This window comes from Tetrao urogallus, assembly GCF_951394365.1.
Source record: "Tetrao urogallus genome assembly, chromosome: 12".
Taxonomy (NCBI): Eukaryota; Metazoa; Chordata; class Aves; order Galliformes; family Phasianidae; genus Tetrao; species Tetrao urogallus.
The window spans coordinates 8,950,231-8,975,532 of NC_136825.1; the positions used below are offsets into that span (position 1 = coordinate 8,950,231).

The window sequence follows — 25,302 nt, forward strand, 5'->3', positions numbered from 1 at the left end:
GCTTGCTGGGTACCCGGTGACAACCAGCGTCCTACTGCTTCCCCCCCCCCCTTATGCAGCAATTTTGAAATGCTACCAGCATGAGTAGTGGGGGCTGAAATCTAAACAAGGTCTGACAGCACCATTGCTTGAATATTGTTTTATTACACACAACCATTATTGTGATCTTACTGCTGTCGTACTGCATGGTTTCTGTGGTTGCAAGCTAACAGCACCTGCTGCTGCCCTCCCTTTAGCAAGAGTGCTTGTTTCACAACAGCAATCAGGCTGATAAACCAACACATACTCTTCCCCAAGATGCATTCTTTACAGAGTTAGAGAACAAGAACTTTCTTTCATTTCCTTCTCCAAGAAAAGCTTCTGGAGTTTGGAATTTGCAGAGTAGCACCCAAACAAAAACGACAGCCTTCCCCTCAGCCCTTGGACCACAGCAAGCACAGTTCACTCCCTTACCACCAAGGGGAGCTCTTTCACAGCTGAACGGAAGTCGTACAGCTTGCTAGGAAAGTATCCCAACTCCCACTAAGGGGGGGAGTGGTGACAGTGCTTCACGGAGAAAACGCTTTGTAAAGCTCGTATCAAATCCAGAGCACCCACACACAAAAGAGACACAGAGTGAAGTTCATATCCATGCAATAGCTGCCAAGGTCTATGAAGGGATTACTGGTGCGGCAATGGTGATTAACTGGCAGTGCTGTCAGTTAATGTATAAGCAGCAGACATGCACATTAAGAGGTATGGGCTCAGACTTTCTGAACAATAGCATTTGTCATGGAAATTTGCTGAGACTCACAGTTAATCCATCTTATTTTTCTCTTCCATGCTTGTGTCTTACCTTTTTAATAAAGGTGTTATGGAGAAAACAGGCACAGCATGCTCCTCTGCTAACACGAAGGGTAACAACAGCAGTAGAGAATTAGAGGATACGAGCAGCTTATTCACACATACTGATACTGCACTCTATTCAATTCTGTTACAATAGTGATGCCCAGTTAAGACTGAGATGAGTGAGACGAGCTGCCTGTGGAGGATATCAAAATACACAGCTGCAAACAATGCCAGACTTCAGTTTCACATAAGCTCTTGAAAACAGTTTGGAAAATAAAGGTATCACTATCACTCCAGAAGCTTTCCTCCCTTCTGAAGTAAAAAACCATCTGTGCAGAGCTTCCATAGCTTCTGAAGAAACACAAATACAGACCATCAACCATTTGTAAACCTTGCACAGCAGCACTGAAAATAATCTGCATCTTGCTCAAATGCATATCATACAAACTGCATGTTTATAGCTGTAGATTACTTGCTTCTTTGAACATACTTCTAGCATACAGCAGACCCAGACTAGGGCAATGACATGCCAGACAGAAGTCAGTGTACATGGCTTTAAGAGAACCTTACACACAGTAAGGCAAGCATTACTAGGTCTGCACCTAGTATTTAAAGATATAGAATGAAGAACTTCTACTCATCCATCACATCTTTTATTTTCTAATATCATTGTGATCATCTTTAAGGAAGCTGACGGATAAGAAGTGAGGAACGTACCAACTGCACTTTACAGATTGACAACCACAAAAATAGAAAGCACCTATAGAATCTCTGGGTTTCACAAAACTAGTTTTCATTTATAACACTTGACGCAACAAGGTCAACTGCAACAAGTGAAGAAGCTACATCAGTAAAGTGCTATTTTTGTTAAAAGTGGCTAAAAAGCACAACTACAACAGACTTGAGTATTCGGTGGTTAGATTGTCGATGTCCTCAGGAACTTTCATTTCAGGCTCTGTGTTTTTTGATGAAACTGATGAGCCCATTTGTTGAGCTATCATGAGATGTCACTGCAGCATCTGACTCCAACTCGGGCTCAATTTTCTTGGCAAGCTGTTTTCCAAGCTCAACTCTGCATTTATAAAAACAGGAGAATAGAGAGGAAAAACAATTGTGATAACATATAAAGTATGTTAAAAGTTGTGCCAGTAGAGAGCAGCATGGCAGTCAAAAAAAAGTCAGTGTTTATGAGTCGCTGCACAAATGATTTAACCAAGTGCCATTCACAAACAGCTGAAGTTCTCACAAGTACAGCTGCCTAGCTGAACAGACAGCTCAAGTTACAAGATAGAGAGAAAGCTTTGTTTTGCAGTCTCTGTGCTGTTTTCCCCTTCACTCATTTGAACTATGCAGCCAGCTCCAAAGCAGAAGGTGTTCACCTTGCTCCTGTTCAGTTTTCAACACATCACTCAAAGCACTTATTTGTAACACTAAGACAATAAACAGCTGAGCTTTGGGACTGAAAGCTTTATTCAACATCACAGAGGACTATCCCAATGAGTTAAGAAACAAGAATCTTCTAACTGCTCCAAGAAAGGAAATGGTTCTACAGCGTATTTCATTTGCCCTCCCCACCTTCTCTATTTAGATTCCATCAGACTGCTTGACTATCTTCTTGTTATTACTGTATCTTTTTAGCATTCCTAGTTGGTTAGTTACTTAATCTAAAAAGCAAAAGTCCCCAAACTGAAGTTGTACTTAGGGTAATTACTCATAGCTGGATAAGGGTACACCGTGATCTATTCCTTAAAAAAAAAAAAAAAAAAAAAAAAAAAAAAAGTAAATAAATGGCTTACATTTAAAACTGTCCAATCCTATATTTGATTTAAATATTCCACTATTTTTCATCATCTTCTTTAAGGCATGACACATTAGGGAGTACAACTGTTAGTAAGTATACAAGAAACAGATCAAGAGAACTTACCCCCACTGATCATAGCTGTTAATATCCCAGACAACCCCCTGAACAAATATCTTGTGCTCATACATGGCTATAAAGAAAAAAACAACACTTGATCAATAACCTTATCATGAAGTCTTAAAGAGCGTTTTTAGTCTTAAGATCCATTTACTTACCAATGATTGCTCCCAAGGTGAATGGGTTGAGTTTCGTAAACATGATGGAATTGGTTGGGCGATTTCCCTCAAAGACCTTTCAAAAACAAGAAGTACACTACAGTACAGTGCATTGCAATGAGTTTCTCATGCAAGTTCCACATTTTCCCTACAGCCCACATAAAATTATTTGTATAAGCAGCAAATACAGAATCACAAGTCCAGAAAGCTTTAAAGGCTGCCTCTTCAATACTTCATACTCTGCACTTTCTCCATTGCTTATTAAAAGCAATGGCAAAATGATATCTCCAAGCACTGCTACTACAACTACAGCTCCAAAAAGTGGCAAAATACAAACCTGGGGCACTGAAGAGATAGCTTTTTTTCCTCCAAGATGCCTCAATGACTGGAAGTCTTTTATGTTTAATGGTAGTGCCATTTACAGACTGCTCCACTACACCTGACAACCTTCAGTACCACTTTCACTGCTGTCAAGACAGTAGCACTTCATAGCCACCTGAGGGCATGGCCCCCCTTATCAAGCTCCATCACGCAGCTTAACACCACAAATCCCTCACTGCAGTAGTACTACTAATCAGAAGGAAACTGAAAAAATGACAGAGCCTGCTTACCTTATGGGGAAGAAGCTTCTCCAGAGCATCTCCACTCAGTCCAGCTGCTTGCAGCTCCTTACGAGCTTCATCAGCAGTCTTTCCTTTCATCAAGGCCTCAGTCTGGGCAAGGAAGTTGGCCAAAAGGATCTAGAAGGTAGAGATAAATACATGAACTCAAGCTATTATTTCCTTAGATAGAAAAGTGATTCTCAGTGCCTGAATCCAGACAGACATATTCCAGTGACATGTTATATTTTTAACACTACAGTAAACTTAGCAGTAAAGTGTGCTAATTTTGTGTATTACACCTGCCACTGCTTTTTACATGCTACTGACATACTACTGCTACTGATTACTACTTCAACAGTGCATGCATTCAAAAACACCCAGGGTTGCTTTGAGAAATCCTGTTCCTGTTGGAAGACAGTGAACATCCTAGCACGAGCAAAGGAAGCTGCATTTTGTATATCCCTTTCAGAATGGCTATCCTTCGTGGAAAAGCAAAATTGGACAACTATTATGTTTTTACTCTGTGAAGGATAACTCTCACAGTACACCAATACAACAGAAGGTTAGGTTATTATTCCTTGCCTAATGTTCAATTGCAAGTTGATGGGTAGCTTTTTCCTATCAGCTATAGTGAAAATAAACATTTATTGCATCTATAAGAAAAAGAAAACATTTTCTCTTTCACAGATCCATCTTGTAAGTAGCATAGTTTGTATTACAACTGAAGAAAGTTGCTGGTACAGAACCCAAATAATATTTTTAACCTGAAATCATCACAATACTAAGTTTAGCTGACAAGACATGCTTTTTCTGAATTACGCAGCAAGTGATAAACCGGAACACTTGCTTCCACATATGAAACAAATAGTTCAATACCATTCCTTGAAAATCCTTAACTGGACAACTAAAACAGGTTTTAAATATCTGCATGGGAGGTTACAACCCTAAGCGTGCTGGTAGAAAGAACTGCTACAGCATCTCTGAGGAAACTTTCACCAGCTCTGATAATATGCTTCTTCCTACTCTGCAAAGAGTTACACTCCTTCAAATTCCTACAAGGAAGCTTATCTCCACAAGCCTAGTTTATCATCTCCTCCCAGTCTCCACAGGCCACACTGTTGATTTGCCTCAATAACGAGACCACTGTTCTTAAAGAACAAGAATGCCTCTAAATAATTGAGGATTTTTTCAAATCTGTTGCAAATATTCACGGAGCCTGCATGTATGGCTTTCAAAGGGACATTTAGAAATCTGGTGCACTGCAATACTGGATAAGCTTCAATGCCTTCAGTGACAAGAAAGACGAGTATTCTGATAAAGATTTAATTACCTTGTGATGCAAGCCATTTCTGATTGGATGCTGAGTCTGAACTGGGATCATGAAGTCACAGGGAATCATGCGTGTTCCTATGAGAAAAGCCATGTTAAGAGCCCTGCATTAGAAGTTTAAAACACTAAATTCTCACTTCATGCTGAGTTATTGGTAGACTCAGCCACTTCAAAGATTTTCTAGGACACATATTAGGGGGAAATGACAATACAGCTTAATAGCTTCAGTTTTAGTTGCCTCTCTGCATTCTAGGAAAAAGACCTACATGTTATGGCCTTCTAAGCCACTAATTAAGGGCAGAATAGTATTGTCACACAAGCCTAAACAGAAGCTCAAGCCTAGCTTCTAAACTAGTGTCAATTCTGAAGACTATTACAGCTTTGTAGCCAGAATTAATTCCAAAACAAAGTAGTGAATATTCTGTTTTACCTTGATGAATGAGTTGGTAAAATGCATGCTGCCCATTGGTGCCAGGCTCTCCCCACACAATAGGACCAGTACTGTAGTCCACACGAGATCCTTTCTTGGTAATGTATTTGCCATTAGATTCCATATCACCCTAAAAGGGAAGAGTACTATTATCTCTCTCACAGAAGCATACACTATCTGTACAAGCTTTCATACATACTTTAAGTGCTGCTCATTTATAGAAATATCATAAGCATACGTAACAGCTTAATGTACAGACAAACTTAACTGACATCTATGGAAAAAACATCTAAATTATTTGAACAAACTGGATTTTAGCTATCTTCACACAACTTTACATCCCTGACTACACAAATTTATGTAGTTATAATTTTAACCTTGAGACATACATTCTCATTCTAGAACCAGGTCAGAAACATATCTTTATTCTTTACCCTTGCTTTTTGAAATCTTCTGCTCCAGTTGAATCTTACCTGCTGGAAGTAGGCAGCAAAGCGGTGCATATATTGGTCATAGGGCAGAAGCGCATGGGTTTCACATCCGTAGCAATTTATATACCACACCCCCAGCATGGCCAAGAGAACAGGCACATTCTTCTCCAGTGGAGCAGTATGGAAGTGTTTATCCTATTAAACAAAGAGGAAAAAAAACACAACATTTTTCTTACAGCAATTGTCATACCTCACAAATCTTTAAGCATTTTGATTTGTTTAACTGCTGTTTTGATCCAGAGAGCACCCAGAGCAGCATCATTTTACAAGCACTGTGAGAGTACAGGGAGATGAACTTTGAAAGGACTTTGAAAGGCAGGCAGTTTCTAGTTACTGTGCTAAGAAACAAATTTGAAATAGGCAGCCCAAACTCACCATCCAATGGCCTCCGGCAAGCAGGCTCTCAAAGTTGTCAAAACCTAACAATTGAAAAAAAAAAAAGAGTCAGTGTGAACTTACAGCTTAGACGTCATCTTTCTGGCAGAGACAAGCCCAGAACGGCCTGAGATTGTTTTGCACACAGAAAAGCTCCCAACCACTAACTGAGTTTAACGTTATACTCTGACTTCTGAAATCCGCGCCCCAGACTTATTAGTTATGATTAAGGCATGGATCTCAGCGCAAGGCCAACTCCAGGAAGCATACTTTACAAACTGCATCTAAACTCCATTCAGACAGAATGGGTAACTGAAAGGAAAACAAAGGCAGTTGACATGTATTAGTCAAGGCTACTGTTTCCAGTTTCCCCAGTTATTGCTACAGAAGAAAAGCTTGTCCAAAGTAAAATAGGCCAATAAAACAGGAATTTCTGCACTGAGTCTGCAGATGCACACCTGCACTAAGGCCTTTTTAAAAAAGATTTTGAAGAGGATGGTTCTTCCTTCCTTGTTCTCTTAAGAAACCAAACATTTGATTGTTTGCTATATAGATCAGGGATTCAACAACTACATATTTTCTCTAATGAATATTTTACTAATATTCTTTCTCACAGGAAGCCAGAAACACTGTCATATGGAAAAAAAAAAAAACCCTAGGATTGTGGTGAAGTGTTTGACAATCAAAGCAGGAGCTCTACCTATGGTCAGGGAGCAGCTCTGGCAGACGAAGGATGCAAGATCAAGCAGCACAGACAGACTGGCACATCAGCAGTCAGCACTGTATCTGCCTGACAGTAGAGATGAACAATTTATTGCAGACAAAACAGTAGGTGCCTGACGCTTATTTTGCTGTTCAAGTATGCTTTTCCCACATATGACAACTCCTGTTAACACCATTCCAAGAATTCCACAACCAGTTTTTTTTTCTTTTGATGTCATTCTAAGGAAATTCTAGCTTTCACTAATAACTTTACAGTCGCAGAATAATTATTGGAAAGGAATGATGAAGGAAGAGACAGGAATGTACAACAGCCTGTTCATCAAGAAAAAGCACTTCCCAGAGCTCTTTCACACACACTCTGTACTCACCACCTGCATGTGAGATATGCATCAGACACCAATGGTGCCTCAGAGCACTAAGATAGGTGAGGATCAATTTACAAGGCTATCTATGTTTGCTTCACAACCAACTGCAGATAGACTATGGAGTCTAGTGGTATATGAATGCTGTTTTTAAGAGAAAGTAGTGGTGCAGGAAGTATGTGATGGGAGAAAGAACAGTTTCACTCTACACACAGCTTTCATGCCAAATTTCAACCTTTTTTGGTGCACTGAAGTGTATATACTGTCACAAACTTGATACTCTATTCTTAAATAGTTGAGACAAATCAGCTACAAGATTTAGTTTTCAAGGCTGACGTAGCTTTACAAAAGCCAAGCACTTTTGGCTACACAGGCAACTAAAGAGATAATCTGACCATTTCTACCTACATAGGAGCAATTTCCAAGATGACAGAAGTACTATGAAATGTCATTTCCTTTGCATCTATTTGTTTCAGCACAAACATTCACCTACTTACAGAGGAGGTTGGGTAAAACTGTCTGTCCCAAATTTAATTCACAATCCAGTACTGTTCAGTTATTCTACAAGTATAATCCCCAAATAGATTCTTGTTAATCACATGAATACCTACCAATATGAAGGGCTATGGAGAGACCAATGGCTGACCACAGAGAATAGCGACCACCAACCCACTGAAAACAAAAGAGTGGTTTATGCAGGAGAAGCACAAGGGTTTGAAATTCAAACTTGTTCAAATTACTACAAAATAGCAGCATGTTTAACTGCTTTCAGCAAAACATTGTTTTTGTTGATAATCCAGTATACACCCTATGGCATAGTCAAGGGGACCTTACAGCAGCCCTCTAACAAATATTTAAGTACGCATTTCTTTGAGGATTTCTTCTTAAAGTTTTTTAACTAGTCTAGAGGCTATGATTTACATGATTCCTGCTGAAGCAGTTCCCTTCAGAATGTCTGCAGCTCACTTTGAAATACGAGCTTTAAATGTTTTCCTAGTACTCATGCTCTGTAAGTACAATCTGCTTCAGCAAGGTTTTGACATTACCTAGGGAAAGGTAACACTGTAGGTAAGTTCTAAACTGCAGCTGTAAGATCTAGTTGTCAAGCACAGTCAATCAGACAAATCAAACTGATCTGAAGCAGAAGGGTCAAGGCTAGATGCACTATACTTAAAATATGCATGTCCTATAAAATATCAAAGTCAGACTCCTGTTTCTAATGTTTGACCTTTACAGGCGTAGATTATATACAGTAGACCCCAACAGTCAAATGTCACAGCTTATAATAACTAGGAATAAGGTAATACTTCTATCTCCTATTACCCAGCAGATGATTAGTCAGCCAAGAACATAGAAGGCTCCTCTCCAGATCTCTAAACTATTCTGTTAAAATCCTGTTGCCAAAGACAAGACTATTCTACTTGTTAGGCACACTCTTAGTTTGTTTCAGTCATGACTTTTCACGTTTCAGTGCTAAGAATACAAGTACTATTTTGGGGGGGGGATTTCTTTTTTTGTTTCATTTTTGGTCAGTCACATCTAGTCAAGATTTTCTTGGAATAACTTTATTTAATAGATACTTTAATTGTAATGGATATTCCAACTACTGAACAATATTAAGACTTCTACTTACATCCCAGAACTCAAACATGTTCTCAGTGTCAATTCCAAACTCTTTAACTTTAGGCTAGAATAAAAAAAAAAAAGTAGGGAAGATTAAAACATTCTTAAGAAGTTTGATGTCCAGCAAATAAGAAACACAAGTTTGGTGCCTATGAAATACACAATTGCCCAATTACAGCATTTTAAAATTACATTGCTTCTATCACAAATATAAAACCTACTTACATTTCCAAATACCATTATCACCATTCAGCAGTTCTGAATGCTAAGACATACATTCCTTACATGAGAAGAATAGCAATATAGTTAGGACTGGCACTGTCTACGTTTGAAGTGCCTAGAGCGGAAAAAGGAACTTCACACCTCCACCTGCATCTCTTTCCAACTCAGCCTTTTTTCCCCCCCCATGAAATGCCACGTCAGTGCATGTCATGCTCACTGCATGTAACATTCACACAAGCTACTTGCATTACTTCAGCAAATATCTGAAGAGTTTAAGAGTACCATTTGTTTATAGAGAAACTGCACGCACACATACTTAAGAAGTAACAAGTACTCCTCTTAATAACAGAAAGCTCTTATACTGGAAGCATCTATCATTTCAGATTTACAAAGCTCTAGAAGAAAAAGTAATCTACAGTGGTGCTGCAGTTCAGTACTTTGGAAGTGTTCCATTATTTCCAGTAGAATAAATGCATTATTTCAACAGGAAGTCTAACTAAAACACCATTACTTGAATATCAATAAAGGCTTCCTTACTTGATTGTACAGGGAAACTATTTTAAAGGTACACAGAAGAAAGTCTAAATAAGATTGTTATACTTACACCATTGGTAGACAAGGCAACAAAGTGCTTGGCCACAGCTGAAGGCTTAATAGAAAATGAAGACCATTAGATCTGGAATGCTACTTATTTTCATTTCTTGTTATAAAACCTATTTGCTTCTATTTTACATGTAAGAAAAAATAGTTTACTATCATCAGTTATTTTTGCATTTACCAACTTGAAATCATCTTATTCACATTCACTGTAAGACTTGACAGCACATCCATCCAAAGAAAGTGTGTTCTGACAGTGTTCTCATGAATATCTCTCACTGGAAGTAGAGGCTACTTGGAGTAGCATACCATTTTTTCCCAAGTACATAATCAGCCTGCTGCATCACTAATGCCACTTCTGAACACTTCAACTGTTGTACCCCTCTCTCCCAGGGAGGAAGGATCAAGAACAGCTGCAACTTTTGATAAACTTCAAGCTAGAGATTTAGGTCTTTCAATGACTGTTCTGGCAAACTTCTATAATGAGAAACTTTAAAGCCCAGTTTTCAACCTAAGTACAGCTATTTCGACTAGAACATATTAAAGATTGTTAACTGCCTAAGCAAGCAGTATAGCAGTATTTGCTTCTTCCTTTTAAAGGTCAGAAACAGGAGGGGGTTAAATTAATACAAGGTTTCTATTCAAAGCACAGCCACCTGCTATGGAATCTCTGTATACTACTTCAACCATAGTTTCATTTCTAGCTTTGAAAAATGTGTCAAGAATTGGAAGATAATGACACGCAGACACCATATTCTTTGATTTCCATGCCAGTGGTACCACTAAACCATTAACCAGCTCTAAGGCAGATACTATCATGTTATTTAAAGGCAGAATTTGGGAGAGAAAAAAAAACAATGACAACACAAAACTTGTTTTATCGCTTCAGCTTGTCACTAACCATGATGCATTTCAACATTCTCTACAGCATTTGCTAAGCTACGCAGCTTACATTTGGGCAGTTATTGGCCCTGCTCCAAAGCACACTTAAAATGAGTAGGGAAAAACTGCACAACAGGAATCAGTTGCGTTCTGTTACGTAACCCAAGCATTAGACTTACATCCTTAGCAGCCTGTAGGAACCACTCTTTGGCCGTTACTGCATTGGTGATAGTTTCTTGGGTGGTGAAGGTCTGAGAATCAGAAAATGAAGACACATTTTATACTTAAAATTGAAACAAGTTCAGGTTGCTAAAACATCATTCAGAATTAACCTGCTGTAGTTATCTGGAAGAGAGGCTCATAATAGACAGCTGTTGCCACACTCCAGGAAAAAAAAGCAAGCTTATCAAACCACTTTATCATTTTGCTGGAATTGGAATTATTATTCCCCATTTCCTTTCCTCCCTAGAAGTGGCGCACAAACCTGAAAACTGAAGTTTCCTACTTCAGTATTTCACTAAACATAAAGTTTTAATCACTCAAAAAGGAAATGATCGAGCTTCAAAACAGGACAATCCATCTGGACTGTCCTCCTGATCTTTAATTCCTTCTCTTCCATGAAGCAGCACTCATTTCTGCTAAAAGTATTTTGCTGATTAAACATTTTCCTGCTTCATGAAGTGTGCAAAGAAGTTCAGTCATGCAGACCTGCAAAGAGCTACAACCATTCTGATGTACTCAACCATCAAAATCTTCCTTTAAGAGTGAACACTACATTCAACCTACCCTCATCTATCTCCAGACATACTTCATTATGAAACATGAGCCTGTTATGGCAAACAAAAAAAATCCCATTCACCCTCTTCCAAAGATATTTAATTATCCAAGTACAGCTTAGCAAATAGAAACTGAAGTGTTACTCTTAATCTGGCAGTCTTCTAAGGCTTTGAACCATGACGCCTGAACTCAGTTATTCAAAACTGACCATTAGCATTACTTTGTGAAGTTTTCTTATTACTCCATAAGTTGCTCTGCCACAGTATTGCCAAAATAAAATAATGAGCAGAGTAGAGCATGGCCAGCATTACACACATTAATTTATTGCAGATTCTGTCCTCAACAATAAGAAGGGCCTACTGTGCTTCAGAAATCAAACAACCCAAGTTATGTAACATGACAATGACAGAATTCTGTCTTCAGTTTCCTCAGATAAGAGGGAAGCAATATAGGAAGTAAACAATGATGGCAGCTAGCAATTAAGCATTAAATTTAAGAATAAGCTTACTAGTAAGCTGAGACTTAAAAAGGCAGTTATTACATCTGTACTCAAAAATGAAATGTCATCTTAAACACTACCATCAGCCTGTCTTTGCCTGTTCATAAAGCAAGAAGCTTAGTATTTATTGTGCCCAAGGAAGCCAACATTTATGTTATTTAAGGTAGTAGTAAAAGATCTTCTAAAACAGAATGAAGATTCCTAAACTACATTAACGTGGAAAATCAGTGAGAAAACCGAACACAACACTATGACCAATTAACACTGTACTTTATAATAAGCAATGTGAAAGACCACAAGCAGAATTATGGAATGTGACAAAATCTTGAGTTCTATGTGAGATGACACACCCCAACCTACAGCAAGGTATAGAAAAGCAAGCTTTTGAGAATATAACTTCAATTTGTGTTGACTGAGAAACACTCAGGACAACAGGAAGTTGCTCATGCATTACTTGTGTAGGCTGGCTGAATCACTTCCAGTGCTTGACTACTGTACCCCTGAATATTTCAGTAGCAGTATGAACTTCAATTCCAAGTTTAGGAAGAATAAGAACAGGCTTTTTTTAGAAATAGTTCACTTTACAGATACCTAATTGAGACCTTCCTGTGGAAGAATCTGTTTTGACTGCATCCTTCATCACTTGAAAAAGTCATACCAGTGATGTTCTTAGACATACCTTTGATGCAATGATGAAGAGTGTGGTTTCTGGGTGGAGCACAGCCAGGGTTTTGGCTATATGGGTACCATCAATGTTAGATACAAACCAAACATGTGGACCTCCCTTGGAATATGGTTTCAAGGCTTCAGTTACCATCAGAGGTCCCTGGAGAGAAGTAGCAGTTAGGCTGTCATTATTGTACATATGCACATACAAAAAAAGATGGGAAAGATATATATAAGTCAGGAGCTTACCAAGTCAGAGCCACCAATCCCAATATTGACCACATCAGTTATAGCTTTTCCAGTGTAGCCTTTCCATTCACCACTACGGACTTTCTAATGTGGGAGGGAAAAGAACACAGTAAGTACTTTATTTATTTATTTATCTATTGTTGAAGTCAACAATTCTAACACTGGAAGCAAGCTGTGTTTTCAAGCACTATTGTAGAGGATCTCCTAAGACAACTCAGTCTTATACTAACTTCTCTGAAGTAAATGTTAACTAAGCACCTAGCTAGCAATTAGAATTTTAACACACATTTATAACAAACTGCAAAATTAAATCCTGCCTTCCTGAATGTGAATTACTGCAGCATTTACAACAAATGAGTATAAAAGCAAAATAAATCAAGCTAAAAATGAAAAAAATCTTAGGTACTGAATTACTTGCATGAGATGTTTGACTCAAGTTTTTTATTTCAGGTGTCCTTAATTAGCAAAATCACTTCTAATTAAAGTGGAAAACTTTGTAATAAAGCCTTAGAGGTAACACTTATGGGCAAACTGAGCATTTGAAAGACTTCTCTACTGCATATTTATGTATATTTTGCACTGAAACTTCTGGAGTTTAGCTTTGAAGCATATAGAGTTCTCTGTTCTTGCTGACTCTTAATAGCTATTGAATCCCAACAAGAAAAAAAATAAAATCATTAAACAGTATCAAAAGACTGCACTGGCTTCTGTCCATTGTGTACCATCCATACATGAAATGCTACTCTAATTCCTAAAGGTATCTTTCCAGTATCATGTGCACTTCTACGTAAACTCCCCCATTCTAAAGCATTGTTTCTACAATTTAAGCTGTTGATCATGCTGATACTTGATCTCCTTCTCTGCAGATGTTTTAAAACAAAGCTTTTGCTTAACTTCCTGCAAATACAGAACCATTTTTAGTAAGCACCATCACATAGCCTGTAAATGGTGTTGCCATGGTTTTCAAATTCCATCTGCCTAGGTGAGTCAACTGAAACCAGGATCTTTGTTCATCTTCCCATAGATGCTGTCTAATAAGATTTATTTTAAATCTGCATTGGAAGTGATATTCTGACTGATGATTTCAGCAAAGCAAGTCATTCTTAGAACTGTAACTCCACATTCGAACCAGTTCTGTTAGAAACCTACATAAAGCAGGGAACAGACTGCGAATCAGCCTACAATCAACACTTGACAACATGCATATAAGGAAGCCTGACTAATTATAGTATATGAAAGGTAAGTTACAGTGCTACTCGATACCTGGCAGAAGTGTTTCATTTTGTCCAACACTTTGTTTACTTCTGGAACAACATCCTTCCCATCTACAAGTATTGGGGTATTGGAACGATTTCTCAGAGCAATATGAAGCACAGCTCGGTTCTGAAACAAGAGGAAAAGAGAAGGTACAAGTCAGAAGTAACTCCAAAGCTTCCAATCCAGAAGGCAGTAGAATCTTAAACACCATCAAAAGCTCTTCAGATTAACTGCAATTGGCAGCAGTCATTTGTGTGCATGTGTAGTGGAAATGCTAAGTCACAGCCTGAAGCAGTGACTGAGCACCTGGTGGGAAGGCAGGGCCAACCAGGGGAGCTCAGTGCATGCAGTGCACCTGAGTGACCAGAAGGGGTGGAGCCAGGATGCAGCCCTTCCCAGCCCTCATTTAAGGGTTGGCAGTGGAGGTGAAGGCATTCTTGCTGGAGATGCCTGCATACCTGAGGTAAGCAGCTCTTTTCCCTCATTTCCATGGCTGCTGCATTTGGGCACATTCTCATCTGCTGTCGCCAAAGACCTTGCTATCCCATTATAGCATTACAGTACATATACACACACCACCAGCTACCTAATCACCCTCACTTCACAGAATCAGTGCAGAGGGCTCACAATCTCACCAAGTAAACAAATAGGTTATTTTAACTACTTTAATGAGAGCACTCAAGGTCCCTTACAAAGCATTGAGTATTTGAGGCTCAGAATTCAGCAATATTCAAGTCCTCAGTAACACACTTTTTTCAGTCCTACAAAAGTTTTTCTATTAATAAGGACATTAATAAAATAAAACAGCTCATTTCTTTGGTATTTTCTCAGTTACCCAGAGACAAATATTATTTTTCATCAGATGCTGAGATACAGTAACCACATTATTATATCCACTGGCCACAATTAAAGGTTCCTTGAATATCCTGCACACCAGATACACAGCAGTTGGTATCTATGAGGAAAAAGTTCTCCTATTAGCAGAGAATTAGCACAGCAACATGCATGCTGCCACAAGTCTAAACACTGAAATCTGACTCCAACTCGCCTGTCAGTAGCTTATAGTTTTAATCTAGAGCAAAGGAGCTGTATTCAATACTAATGAATAAGTTAAATAATTTGTCTCGTGTTTCATTGATCCTCATTACAATGAGAGGCACTGAGAGACAAAGAACTACACCAACAATATACCAAGTTATCATTTAAATACAAAATACTCAAAAAAAAAATAGAGTCCATGGTTTGAGTTGTTAATAATGAAGATGCGCTTAAATCTGGAGCAAACAGGCTTGAGTTGGGTTTTTTCTGTTTGTTTTTAAACTCTTGGCCATGGAATGGCACTACTGGTGAATATTGTCATTATCTAGTTTAACAGATTTTTCTTCATCAAGACAAGTAATGGCATTCAAACTACTGTTACACAAAAATATGTCCTAAATTTTGGTAGGCAGTAAAGAATGCCCTCATAAGCAGTGGTCAGATATGTGCTACCTCGTAACGCACTGTCTTTGCAGCATATCAGGCTACAAGTTCCAACTCATCAGGACAAACACCTGGCAAAATCATGCTTGAGCACGCTATAAAAAATTTCCACATAAGGACCAACCAAGCAGTCAATGCCTGCAGCACCAAATACAGACATGTCTTAAATACTTAACGATAAATATCTAAAGAATGCTCTAAATCAGAATAAGAGTAGTGGACAAGTCAGTTCTCGACACTAAGCAGCACCCTTCTGTCTGGCTGCTCTAGGTTTATTCCATCAAGCTATTTGACAGCAATCTGTTTAAGGCCTCATCAACATTTCACGATGTCTACATGTTCATATTCCATAACTAAATCAATTTGCTGTTCTACATTAATAGAAAGTTATTTACACCAAATTTAATTCCAAGTCAAATTCTGACCAGAAATGAGAAATAGCCTGAAAATTGAGAAGACCAAAGTCAACATGTAGTTTACTGTTAAATCAAGTCACCACATTCTGACAGCGCTGAAGTAGCAGAAGTAGCAGATGAACACACCATTACACTGTACGATGCATTTGGTTTCAAGTGCTACTGGGGAAAGTACATCCTTCTGAAAAGTCTTCAACCACCAAATATACTTTCTGGTAAAAAGTGAAGAATAACTCTAACCCTAAAATTCAGCCAACTAAGCCAAAAGAAATACTTAGTTCTGCAAGATTGCCTCAAACATATTTTAAGGCAGGCAAATTCATAATTCTATATTATTGATTCCATCCTACTTTTAGTTTTAGGGAAAAAGAGGTACAGTTCTATCCTCTGCATGTTCTAGTGAAGATTTAAACATTATAACTCTCAGATCTACAGACAGGAATATAACCAGTCTTCTTGAAAGAGGTGGCTAATTTTTTAAGACAGTTAATAGTCTCTACTAGCAGAAGTACCCAAAATTAAGCAGCTTCAGCAACCCAGAGCAGAGAGCCTTACACAACCTTATTCACATTTTCTTCTGTCTTTGTCAGAGCTGTTGAAATTTCTCACGTAGCTAATGAACAAACATTACAAACACTTTCAGTATTTCAAAGTAGCAATTACACTAAGTTTTTCAAAGACTCATCTCTTACAAAGATGCATGAACATTCACAATTACACACACACACAACTGAGGGGGAAAAGAACTATGGACAGAAATAGCCTTACCTCAGTAAAGTTGATCTTCTCTCCACTGAACATTCGTTCTCTGGCACTTTCCACACCCCTTGACTTTGCCTGAGTAATGTAAAAATAGACTCCTCTTAAAAATAGCAAGAAGTCAACTCGTACTGCAAAGGTCCAGCTAACAGAAAGGAGGGCAAGCTTTTACCACAAGACAGCCAAAGAGAAATTGTTAGATGAAAGATTCACTATACGCTACTTTAAAAACAGACTCTCTCATTTAAAGCAAGTATTTTTTTGCACGCTATTTATTTCCTTAACAGGATATATAGCAACATGCACAAGAGACAAAAATGTAGTGAGTAGACTTACTGGGTTTCATCTCACACTGCTACAGGATCCATTTATGACAGTTTGTAACAGTATTTATAAAGAACAATTAAAACAGCAACAGAAATGCTGTTTCAGAACTGTATCCCAATAGGTGTGACTGAAGCAATAGTTAAGGAAGGGTGGTAATTATGAACAGCAAGCTGAAGTTAAAGACAAAAACTTCTTAAAATACCTCCAACTGCAAAGGAATATCAAAACTACAACTACATGATGTATGAAACAATATTTCAGTTTCAGGTCTACAAGTCATCAGCTTTTCTTACAGCTTCATATTAATCCCTTATTTTACTGCAGACTTCAGTAACACTATGAGACACCAACCGGTCTGCTACAGAGAACAGGTTTTTTCAGTGAGCTCAAGAGAGATCTGGGCACTGAAAAATGGCCTAACTCCATGTAGCCAAAGGATAATGCAAGACTTCCAACAATGCCTATTAAGACCTACTAACTAATGATCTTGAACATGGAATCAAATTCAGAGCTAAATATGTATAAACAACGCTAGAGTAGTCAGTCACAGGTAAGAATTAACTTTCTTAGGACACCAAATTAACAAAAGAGTTTTATTTACCAGTTCAATCAGCATTTTCATCACTTCTTCTGTAACCAGGTTCTTCGAGTAATCCAGTAAGATATCCCCATGATCAGTATTCAGAGTCAGGCTATCGAAACAAACACTTCAGTTAATTGCACATTCATGAAGGATTTTCAGCAAGACAATGACAACTCCACAAGTTCAGTAACTTGAACTCTAGTTGGTCTAAGTTAGTAAAGAGGACCTGAGAAACAAACTGGCCCCACAAGTTCTGTAAGATGATTTACCAGAGAGTACATCATTTAAACTGAAGATGGCTGTTTCAAACAAGCTAAGTTATTGTGTCCGTTTCTGTCTGTAAAAAAACACAAACACAATGAAGTTTATTTAATGCATAGCTGCATAATCACATTCTGTTTCACCAAGCCACGAGCTTTCTCCAGCGATTAGGTTCTTTCCTAAACACAATAGGTAAAAAAGCTTATCACAATATGCTACTGCTAAGAAAACCAAACTGCTTTCAGTTACATACAGGTCGTTTCAAAAATCCAGACGTACTTTCTCCTACAGTAGTATGAAAAGTTACGTATCTAAACAACTCAGAGAGAAATTACCTGCCAAGCACAATGCAGAATTATATCTTGTTTGTGCAATGAACAGCCTTATTTTGCTCACAGCCTCAGTGAATTCTCGATACGATTTTACCAACCCTTAGTATACACAAGCATTTCAGAAGACAAACACGTGAGGTTTACATCTGAGCTAAAAAAATTAAGACAGTAGTCTGTTAGAAGTCAACCAAGCCCTTTCATGTTCACTAACCTCATATCTAAATGAGAATCTATACAGCTCCCCTATTGTCCTTTACTATTTTCTACCAATTTCTCTGCACTAATTAACAACCTAATGAATAAACACACTCTGAACTCACACATATAAGTTATTTGGAAGGCTTTAGACAAAAGCTCCTAAGTTACTCTCACTTCTGCTCCACATGCTTGACCATAGGAAATTACACGTATCTAAACTGATGGCATTTCTGCCCTGCTTTTTCTTTCTCAATATTGAGGCCCCATAACATTCACTGTTATTTTAGTGCTACCTATGCTAGGAACTTCACAAGACAACACACAGCACAGTCATCATTCCAAAAAGATACAATTGAGCAGGCAACGATCTGGACAAGAAGACTGGGATGGATGGAATTTGTAATAACAATAATCAGCAAGGCCTGGACACCTTGCTGCTTTCAGTAACTTAAAGAAAAATACTGGAAGAAACTGCAGCCAGATGGCATCCCAAGACATTATGCAAGAAGCAGTAGCAATGGCTACCAGTGAACACAGCAGGTCTAACTCCCCACCTCCCACGCACACACCCTAATCTCACCCTGCATTCTGGAACCAACAGTTCCACCCCTTCAAACACAAGCACAAAACCTTTCAGCTCAGCTACATTCTGCTACACTATCCATTCTGCAGTGCAGCATCTGTTGAGAGCACTACCTGGGTGGAACACCACTTGTCATGTAAGCCACATCCACACCTAAGTCACACAGCCTATCACTAGAAAGTGGAAGGCTGACCATTGCTACAGACCTTACATCTGGGCAGCACACAAAGCCCAAGGTTTACCCTACAGGTCTGACCACGCTGCATCAGGAAGAGGACGTGCAAGTTTTCACAAGTGGAGACAAGACAGAAGGAAGAAAGGGTCTGTACTGCATGGGACACAGCCAGTAAGCGTTAAGTTCCCATAGTAGCACTTAATAGCTATGGAGTCCCTGAAGTGAGGTGCTCAAACTGAAAATTGGTGTTATTCTAAAGTTCTTACAACACAAACACCAATAAGCACTTTTAACTGGGTATAATTTTCTTTTTTCCTCAGAAGAAAGTCAATTATTTTATGCTCACTCTCAGAAGAGCTGACTGCCTTCATAAAGAAGCTCATGGGGGAAGAGGTGCTAATTACAGAGGGCCTTTGGGAAGCCCTCTGGGCCCAGCTCTGAGCAGATGCTAGCCATGAGTCAGATCTGCAGGATGGCAGCAGAGCAGGGATCAGTGACAAGTGTGCAAGCTGATCTGCCAAACTAAACCTGGCTGTCTGTTCAGCACTTTTATTTGCTTCCATGAAGTTCTCCTAGCTGTGCACAGTGCGTGGATTTATCACAAAATGGGACCAAATCCATGAAGTGAAATAAAACAATGTCAGAATACCACAACTGTTTCTTCTCGTTACAGTTTGCTTAAACAAACACAAAGTTGGAGAGATATGTGAGACAGGTGGCCTTCATAAAAAGCATTTCATAAGAAAAATACAAGTCAGATAACCGCATTCTGAGGGACACACACTGACTGCTTCCAGTATGGAGCTGCAAATGAGCGTCTGTGTGCTTAAAGCATCACTTGTCTGATAACTTCCAGTTAATGATACACAGTTGCAGCATAACATCTGAAGTCTACAACATAATCACAAGAAATTCAATACAGACTACTTGAAACAAAGACCAGATTTTATGGTTAAAGTAGCTTAGTGAGGCAACAGCTAATAAGACTGAACTTCAGTGTTGTAAGCAGCACCTCAGTTATACCTTAGGATTTACTCAGCCAGTCTGAGTCAGCTCTTTTTTGTCCTATGGATATTAGGAATTATCCTATGGATATTAGGAGAGTCGGTCTCTTGGAACATTTGGGGGATACGGAAAGCTCGCAAGCAGAACATTATTTCCTACTGAAAAAAGATTTAACTAAGATTAGTAAAACCGTTCTCACAGTTAAGCAACATTCTGTCAGAAGAGCCAGATAAAATCAGCGGTCCAAAAACTTGGCACACCTTTTCCATCCCTGCAAAATGGCTATGTGGAACTTTACATGGGGTGTTTCATTACAGCTTAAGTAGCACGTGATAAGCTCAAGGGGAAAGAAGTCACTTGACCTGGGATGCTGAAAGAAGCATTGACACGTGCAACAAGGAAGTCCTATCTGTGCATTTAAGAACAGAAGCTTGCTGTGCCTGCATTGCCCAGGCTTACGTGGAACTGAGCATCAGCAATGCTCCTCCACACACAGACCCGTCTGACTGCTACAGCCCAGCAGAGCACTTGAAACAGCACTACCATTTTACAGGCTGAGGAAACCAAAGGCTCTCACTGCTTCCACGTCTCACTTCCTTTAGGAAAAAAAAAAAAAAAAAAAAGCGTTGCAAGGTGCTGGCTACTACGCGGGTTGCAGGAGTTGAAGCAAGCAGGGCCGCTTGGGGGCGGGGGCCGGCTCTGCCCTAACCCCGGCAGCCGGGGGCAAAGAAGCGGCTCCAGCCATCACCGCAGTCATCTTATCGCGGGGCTTATCGTGACTAAGCACGCGGCCGCGAGATGGCCGCCCCACAACGCCGCCGTGCAGCCGGCGCTGTGCTGCCCTGCACGTACCGCGCCGCAAGGATGAGTCAAGGACGAGCACGCGCGGCCAACGCGCTCGGGGCTGCCGGAGGAGCCCCCCCGCCCCGCGCCATCCGCCGCAGCCCGGCCGGGGGGCGCTGCAGGCCCAGGAGCGCGTGCCCGGCCCGTGAGCGGCCTCCGAGCACTCGGCTCGGCCGGCGGCGGCCGCCTCCACGCCGCCTCCGGAGCGCCGGCGAGACGGGCAGCCACCTCCAGCTCGGCCCTCCGCGCATGCCGCGGCCCCTCGCGGCCCCGTCAGACCTCGGGGGGAAAGGGGGCCGCATCTCCTCCGTTTACAGCCAGCTCCCCCCGCCCACCGGAGTGCTCCGCAGGGCGGGAGCCCTACGCGGCCTCGGACTTCGCACGCGGAAGGACCCGCGGCGGATCGCGCCGCTCGGCTGCAGGGAGGGCGGGCAGGGACTGCGTAGCCTCACCTGAACTTATGGAAGCGGTCCTTGTCGCTCTCGAACAGCTGCCGCAGGACGAGCTTGGAGGCGTTCGCCTTGTGCCACTCGAGCAGCTTCTTGAAATGGGGGTCTGCGGACAGCGGCATGCCGGCGGCCAGATGGGGAGACAGCAGACGCGGAACGGCGGGCACACAGAGTGAGGCGACCGCTGCCGCCCCGCCTTTATAGCAGGAGCCCGGCCCCGCCCCGGCTCCTTCCCCTCTGCGATTCCCTCCCTGCCGGGCTGGGGCTGCACGCAGCGCTGCGGTGCCTGCGAGCGGCTCCCCGGGCAGGCGGAGGCTCGCCCCGTTATAAATCTGCGCAGGCCCGGAGCAGCCGTGTGGGGCTTCGCTGAGTTCCGCGGTTCGTTTTTAACCCGGCTGGCCTGGTTTCAACCCGTCTGCGCGGTGCCGCGCGGCGCAGCCCGGCTGAGGGCTGCTCAGGGGCCGGGGCGGTGCGCTGTGAGGGCTCGGCACACGGCCTTAGGGCAGCCGTAGCGCTCCGAGCCCCCAGCTGGCAGCAAGGCGCCCAAATCCCCGAGCGGCTGAGCGCAGCAGCTCCGGGCCGCAGCTTCAGACGGGTCGGTGCCGCGCCCACGGCAGGGCCAGCCCTTATGTAACGGCCGGGCGGCGGCTGCTCGGTTCTGTGAGCAGCGGCTGTGCGGCGCACGGGCGTACAAAGGCGTGTCAAATTGTGGAGATTATGCTCTTGGGGCTTAGGTGAATAAATCCCGGTGAAGTCATATTTTAAGCACCTAAGCCCTTTTGTGGATGTGAGCCTAAATCAGAGTCACTTGGCACAGATTGCTACAATCACAGCCCAAGCCTGCAGCAATAGAACCAGTGTCTTTATCCTCTCTCAAAAAATACTCTGAACTGATCCTTAATTACATTGGCAAAAGTGTACTTTGGTCACTGTGGTAATAAACAGTAAAAAGACTTTTCCTTCAACATAATAAATCTCAAAGTTTTCAGGGTGGTTTTTCAGGGTGGTTTTTTTTTTGTTTTTGTTTTTTTTTTTTTACATTTTTGAAGGCTACACTCATCCCTCCTGTTGTAGCCCAGGGGAACTTGTCCAGGGCAGTGCTGGTTCCTTCACACTGCCCAAGCACCTTCCAGGGTCCTGTGTACCTTCATGTGAGGTACAAAAAAGACAAGTAACAAATGGACTCTGATTCCACAAAGAAGCACACAAGTGCCCAATAAGTCTTTAAGAAGCCACTTGGATCATCAGGTGCACTGCCATGTCAACTTTATACATTTTCCCTCCTTTTCAAAGTCTTTGGGATAAAAACCTCAATAATACCAGACCTCTCCTGTACACAGGCAGGCTGTAACCCAGGATCTAACGTTCTTTGGCCTAATAAATATCTCCCATTAGACATAGGGAAAGAATAAATAACCTTTCAAAAATGTTACTGATAGAGTTTCATAGTCATGAAACTCTATCAGTCAGCCATGAAATACTCATAGTCAGCCATGAAATACTCACAGAATCACAGAATCACAAGGTTGGAAACGACCTGCAAGATCATCCAGTCCAAACACCCTCCCATTCCTATCAGTGCCACAAGCTACTAAACCATCTCTCGTAGCTCCTCATCCAGGCGCCTCTTGAACTCCTGCTCACCTGTACGACTTTCCTCCAATAGGATTTCATTAGTCTCACCACATCCCTACCAAACCCAAGGATCTCTCACATACATTTTCCACAGCTTCTCCACTGCTACCAATAGTAGTTGCTCTGCTTTCATTTTCAGAGCATCCTTCACATCCTTTTACTGGCTAGTCTCAAATCAAAGTTCTGCCTTTTGTACATATTTACATTCCGTTTTCTTGCAGCTCCTCCCAGCAATCCTGTTGTTTTCATAAACACTTACAAAATTTCCATTTTGCTTCCACTTTTCCTCTGTTATTATTTCAAATGTATCGATTCCCCTATCCTGCCTATCACTGTAAAACATTGGTAATATCAAAGTTGTAATTTCTTCTTAAAAATTAGAATTTAATTGCCTTGATGCCTCAACAGCTAAAGTGTCTTCCCTGGTTCCTTTCTTAAATTTTCATTCATTGCTATAGTTCTTTTTTTTTTTTCTCAGCTCATTTTTCCAATTCTTTTGCAACCTACCAAGTCACAGCACAGGTCTGTGGCTTCTCACTTCTCCGACATGTATCAGTCATGAATCTAGTAATTGTTTGTGTCCTTGTTCCTGTTCAAATGAAAATAGAATTCCTTGTCTTTACGCAGTGCAGCCGCTCAACTGTATTTCTGTCCATGTTTCAGCACAGCTCTACTCAATTTTGTTTCTCCTTTTTTGACTTTTTTTGCATCATGGTCCTTGCACTATCTGAATTGTCTCCACATTCTTGGGATCTTAAATCTTTAAGATCTTCACGTTCATCTGACCCAAGCCCAATGTTTGCTTCACATCCCAAATCTACAACCATTCTCCTCATACTTAATTTTATACGTGCAAGAATGTATGAGTTGAGGTCATCAATAACGACATATTAACTCTGGTTCACAATATAGGCAATAACATCACGGCCTTGCTACTAATTCAACTTTCTAAAATGTTAATTTAGTTACCTATAACTCCAGCGCATGCTGTTCACATGCTGCAAATTCCATTTGCTTTCTTTTATAATACTTTAAGATTTCAAAATGTTGTTTTCTCTTATCTAATTAACCTAAGCTTTCAACATTTGTATTTTGTTTTCTTGTGTGTCCTTCTTTGCAGCCAGCACTTCCTTATTTCCTGCCTTCTATCTCTAGGCTACAGAGTACATGCTCCTCAGGAAGTTCTAGAGGTCAAATTATTCCTGCAGCACACTATGCAAATTTTCTGACATTAAAAAAAGATATCCAGGTCAAGGTCCTCATTTTAATCTCTAAAGACCACAGGATAGGGTTTGTAGCTGTTGCAGGAGTTGCTTGTCACTCCATAAGCTGTGTGACAGCTGACCACTATAGGGACAGTGAGGCCTTGTCTACGCTGAAAAGATCAATTGATTTCATAGTAGACAGCAGGAGGAGGATTTGGACCTGGAAGGTTCAGAAGTTTAGACAGCTGCTTCTTTGACAGCTGCTAGCTGTCCTACCAATTTTCCTTGAGATTAATTCTAAGGCAAGTAGATGGAAGCCATCATTTAGAACAAAGACAGAACCTTAGACTAATGGAAGATGGTGTGAACATAGTGATGCTTCAGCTCTTGCAAAGTATGTCTGAAACATGTTCTCATTCCAGAAAGGCCAAAGGCTATCATAGTGAAGGATGACAGCCTTTGGGGCTAAGAAAGGGTATTTTAGTGAAGGATATTCTGTAATTGATGGAGATCCATTTTCTGACCTATAGGCTACAATAGTGGATTTACCATTTTACAAATGCCAGCCTCCATTAACAACAGCTGCACAATGACCTACTTATTAAGAAAGACAAGTGAAAATTCCATTCTGGAAGACAGCGGCATAGAAATTAATATTTCTAAATGAATGTGTAGAGCCTAAATACTTCTGCCTCCAGCAGTTATGCCAGAAAGGTTAAGTGGCATGTTTAATAGATAATCTCTGTGATTAATTTATCAGAAAGAACCAAGTGGCTAATTTCCCTAATTGAAAATTTCCGGCATGCTAGGAATTTTTCATATATAATTCCATTTCCAGTTAAATCTGTTGTACTAACTTGCTTTATTATATGAATGCAAACAAAACTACAGCCTTGAATCCTTGAATATTGTTTTCTAATAGAGGAAACAAAATATTTGAGCAGTAGCAGATAAAGTAGATTTTTCTGAGGACTAAATCTGGATTTTCAAATCAAATCCCAGGTTCCAAATAGGAAAAATGGGCCAGACTTGCAGAGCATTCCACAGCCATCAGGCTTTGT

General features: G+C 40.6%; 1 protein-coding gene across 1 annotated transcript; it reads right to left on the reverse strand.

Moving 5' to 3' along the window:
* Positions 1–1,478: 1,478 nt before the first annotated feature.
* On the reverse strand, positions 1,479–21,523 carry GPI (glucose-6-phosphate isomerase; the record flags this gene model as incomplete). Its single annotated transcript, XM_079541382.1, has 18 exons — positions 1,479–1,900; positions 2,753–2,819; positions 2,905–2,980; positions 3,516–3,644; positions 4,837–4,913; positions 5,266–5,395; positions 5,739–5,891; positions 6,132–6,175; positions 7,828–7,888; positions 8,850–8,903; positions 9,666–9,710; positions 10,720–10,791; positions 12,496–12,642; positions 12,732–12,815; positions 13,995–14,114; positions 16,655–16,723; positions 17,574–17,664; positions 21,405–21,523. The coding sequence occupies 18 exons, from the start codon at positions 21,521–21,523 to the stop codon at positions 1,777–1,779; spliced, it is 1,662 nt and encodes a 553-aa protein (XP_079397508.1). The 3' UTR covers positions 1,479–1,776.
* Positions 21,524–25,302: the final 3,779 nt, after the last annotated feature.